Source organism: Fomitiporia mediterranea (genome assembly GCF_000271605.1).
Source record: "Fomitiporia mediterranea MF3/22 unplaced genomic scaffold FOMMEscaffold_13, whole genome shotgun sequence".
NCBI lineage: Eukaryota > Fungi > Basidiomycota > Agaricomycetes > Hymenochaetales > Hymenochaetaceae > Fomitiporia > Fomitiporia mediterranea.
In genome coordinates, this window is record NW_006760398.1 from 36,942 (window position 1) to 40,304 (window position 3,363).

The 3,363-nt window shown below is 38.7% G+C and overlaps 2 protein-coding genes across 2 annotated transcripts; both read left to right on the forward strand.

Moving 5' to 3' along the window:
- Nucleotides 1–479: 479 nt before the first annotated feature.
- On the forward strand, nt 480–806 carry FOMMEDRAFT_94586 (uncharacterized protein; the record flags this gene model as incomplete). The annotated part of the gene is made up of 1 exon (XM_007270376.1): nt 480–806. One exon carries the CDS (start codon nt 480–482, stop codon nt 804–806), a length of 327 nt encoding a protein of 108 aa, XP_007270438.1.
- Nucleotides 807–2,651: 1,845 nt separating this feature from the next.
- Nucleotides 2,652–2,966, forward strand: FOMMEDRAFT_51080 (uncharacterized protein; the record flags this gene model as incomplete). The annotated part of the gene is made up of 2 exons (XM_007270345.1): nt 2,652–2,849; nt 2,910–2,966. Coding segments are annotated over 2 exons (255 nt in total), but the record flags the coding sequence as incomplete, so codon positions are not given.
- Nucleotides 2,967–3,363: the final 397 nt, after the last annotated feature.

The window sequence follows — 3,363 nt, forward strand, 5'->3', positions numbered from 1 at the left end:
AATACCCACCATTCATTTCAAATTCCCTATATGAAAATCACTACAATATGACCAGGGTGCCAGTCACTGCTGATGCTTCTTCTCTCACGTTCCGACTGCAGCCATCACCAGAAGCTATTTTAACTTGCCTGGCAGAAGCACCAACTGTGGTTCTATCAAAGCCAAGGAGACAGATTGGGCAGGGGAATTCTGTATATGGAATGGTAGATACTGAGGTTTGGACAATGTCAGATGCAGAGATCATCAGTGTGCATGATTTCCTTTATGTATTCTTTTGCATTCTACATGTCTTTAGATATACTTTATAATGGTGCTAATACATGTTATTAGGTGCATGTAAAGGAAAATGGACATCTCCTACATATGATCACTATAATGCTTCTGTCAAAAGGATTGTGAATGGTAGTGTTAGGAGTATCATGTTTGTATTCACATGCAAGTATGGTAATCTTAGCCACTGGCCTGTTTAGAGAGCACGGATGAAAACTAATAATGGTACTGGTAACCTACTCTGTACAGCACAAGTCTGTGATTCACAGAGGAAAGTTTTCTCATCTATGACTGCTCCTGAACTGTCCATTCCATATTCTGAGGCAACTCATCAAGCTCTCATTGCCTTGAGATGTGCCAAGTCCAATCGACCATTCAATTCTGTGAAGGACAAGTACTATGGACTAGAGGTCAACATGCTTTGTCTAGGGACAGTAGTACCAGTTCCTAGCACAATTTTGAAGGACATCAAACATATCTATGAAGGTTTATCAGTTAATGTTTGTAACTACTTCAAGGTATGTTCTACTTTTTAATACTAATTAACCTTACATTTAATTATTACTTTGCATATTAGAATTGGGCTCAGAATGTACATCTTACTATTGATGGGTGGACTGCACCTATTGTTGCATCCTATCTTGGAGTGGTTGTTATTTGGACAGATGCTGGTCAAATTCATTGTACTGTTCTTGAGTTTATCCAGTAAGTCTCTCTTCCTTCCTTCTTTTATATTCTTTCTTGGTTTCTGTATGCACTTTGGTGGTGGACATAGTACTGGATTTGCTCTGATCTACAACAATGAGGCAATTTGGAAGGAGTTGTACTCAGGCTTCACTCAATAACATTGCAACAGAGTTGTCTGATGCTGGACAATCCAATCTATCCCTATCATTGCCTTCTGGCTCTAGCTCACCTACTGTTGAGTCCACTCCTCTCTCAAGCACACTAGACTTAACTGTTCCCCAGAGGATGAGAGTGCTAGTATGGAAAGACCCAGTTACTCTGTTATAGATGAGAGACCAGACATTCATTAGCATAATGTTGGTTGGACGGGTGTGATGGACAGGCTCAAATTGTTTCTGCACGTCCTACATGGAAAAATCCCATCTCACCAAGTGCCTGTACGTGCAGTCTTCTGATTCTATGAATCGATCTAACAGAGCCCATTTTCCTATACTATATCAGACTCCTATTGTAGCAAAAAACAGGTCCTGTCAAGCAATTCCGATGCACAAGCTGATATCAATCAAAGTTTTGCTTACTGTCACTGCTGATTGTAATAACTTCACTTATCTTGACACCACTCGTGTGTGCAATGTGGCAATGATCCGAGAAAAGATGTTTTTAAAGGTACAACCTGACAGTTATCTGTGTGTTCAATCCTTACTGAGATGTGTGCAGTCACAAATATCGGATGATCAGCAACCTTTTTCTCCACTTACTAGACTGAGATTGGGCGGTTTGTTATAGGCGAAACTCTGTCAAACGAGTGTCTCCAAGAAATCTGCAGAACAGAGGGTGATTCGAATGGTGCTGTGAAATTTTCAGTACTACACTCGTCTGCCACTGTTTATCTACTGCCACCTCAGCCGTTTTCCGTTGTTGCAAACCATGTTCCTCCCATTCTTCCCAACTACCAAGAGAGTGGCTTCAGGTTGCCAAGCCTGAGAGTGCAGACAACAAAGTCAAACCACAAAACAATGTCTTCAACAAGCAAGCCATTTGTTATTGATCGAATACTTGGAAGTGAGGGATCTGTTTCCAATGATCTTGAACAGCATGAGCAAGTTATTCATCCGGAATACAGTAGGATTGACAACACAACACTGCCTCCTTCTTTGCTGTCCACACTATGTGTAATGTATTTTGATGATATGACTTGCTTTTTCTTACTATGTTGCACATGTAGTATTGATAAACAGACTGCTAATACATTACATAGGTTAACTCAGGGTCATACTGGAGCATATCTAGCTCAGAAATTAGTAGAATGCTTACAGTGGTATGAGCTAGATAAGTATATAAGTTACATATTTTTATTTATTTATTATTACTTTAAACTGAAATGATAAAGCTACATGTTCTCTGTATGGATAATGCAGGGAACTGTAATACAACAGCTGTAGAGACAGCCAAGTTGATTCCAAGTTTTCATGGCATGAAATCTTGAACTAGATGCTTTAGACATGTACTAAACCTGATTGCAAAGGTATAGTCTTATTATTACATGTATTATCTATTTTTCTTACTATTATCTGTGTTAGGCTATTCTATCCTTGTTTTTTAAGCCACTCAGACAGAAGAGGGCAGTCAGGATTGGTGCTAGCCATCCTCAGAGTAATACTCTGATGCCTTGTTCTGAAGTAGTCATTGATGCTGGTGATGACCTTACTGCTGAGGAAGCTGAGCTTGCAGTTCTTCTTTCTGATAAAGAGAACTCAGCTGATAATGGTCAGATAGTTTATAATACTTCTGTAACATCTTCTGTTAGAGACTGTACTATTACAGAAATGCAAACCAAAGGAGTTACTGTTGGAATTGCTGAGATGAAGGAAGCTGAGCTTGTACTACCAAAAGTAAGTTATACTCTTAATAATGAAATCATACTTTCTAATAGTACTTAATATTTAAATAAGATAGCAGGTCTTGCTAAGAAAGTACATGACTCTTCTCCTCTCAAAGAAGAGTTTGATTGTCTTGTTGACACTGAGGCTGTTAACAAGAGTTCTCATATTTATGGTCAAAAGCATGCTCTTAATCATTGAGTTCCAACTTGGTGGAATTCTGATCTAGCTTGCCTTGATTCATATCTCTTCTTGTATCCAGTTGTTGAGAAGTTAACTGGACAGAGAGGATTGAAGCTACAGTACTTCATCCTCAATAATTCTCAGCTTGTTCTTGCTAGGGAATTACATGAAGTTCTTCTAGTAAGTTTTTATTAATTTATTTTCTATTAGACTAATAAAACTACATAGATACTTGAGGAACTGACTTTGCTCTTCTCTAAAGCAGAAGTCCCTGTTGTTTCAGATGTCATTCCTATGATGTTTGATATTCAGGAGGCTCTTAAGGCTGCTAGTGGAAGATGCA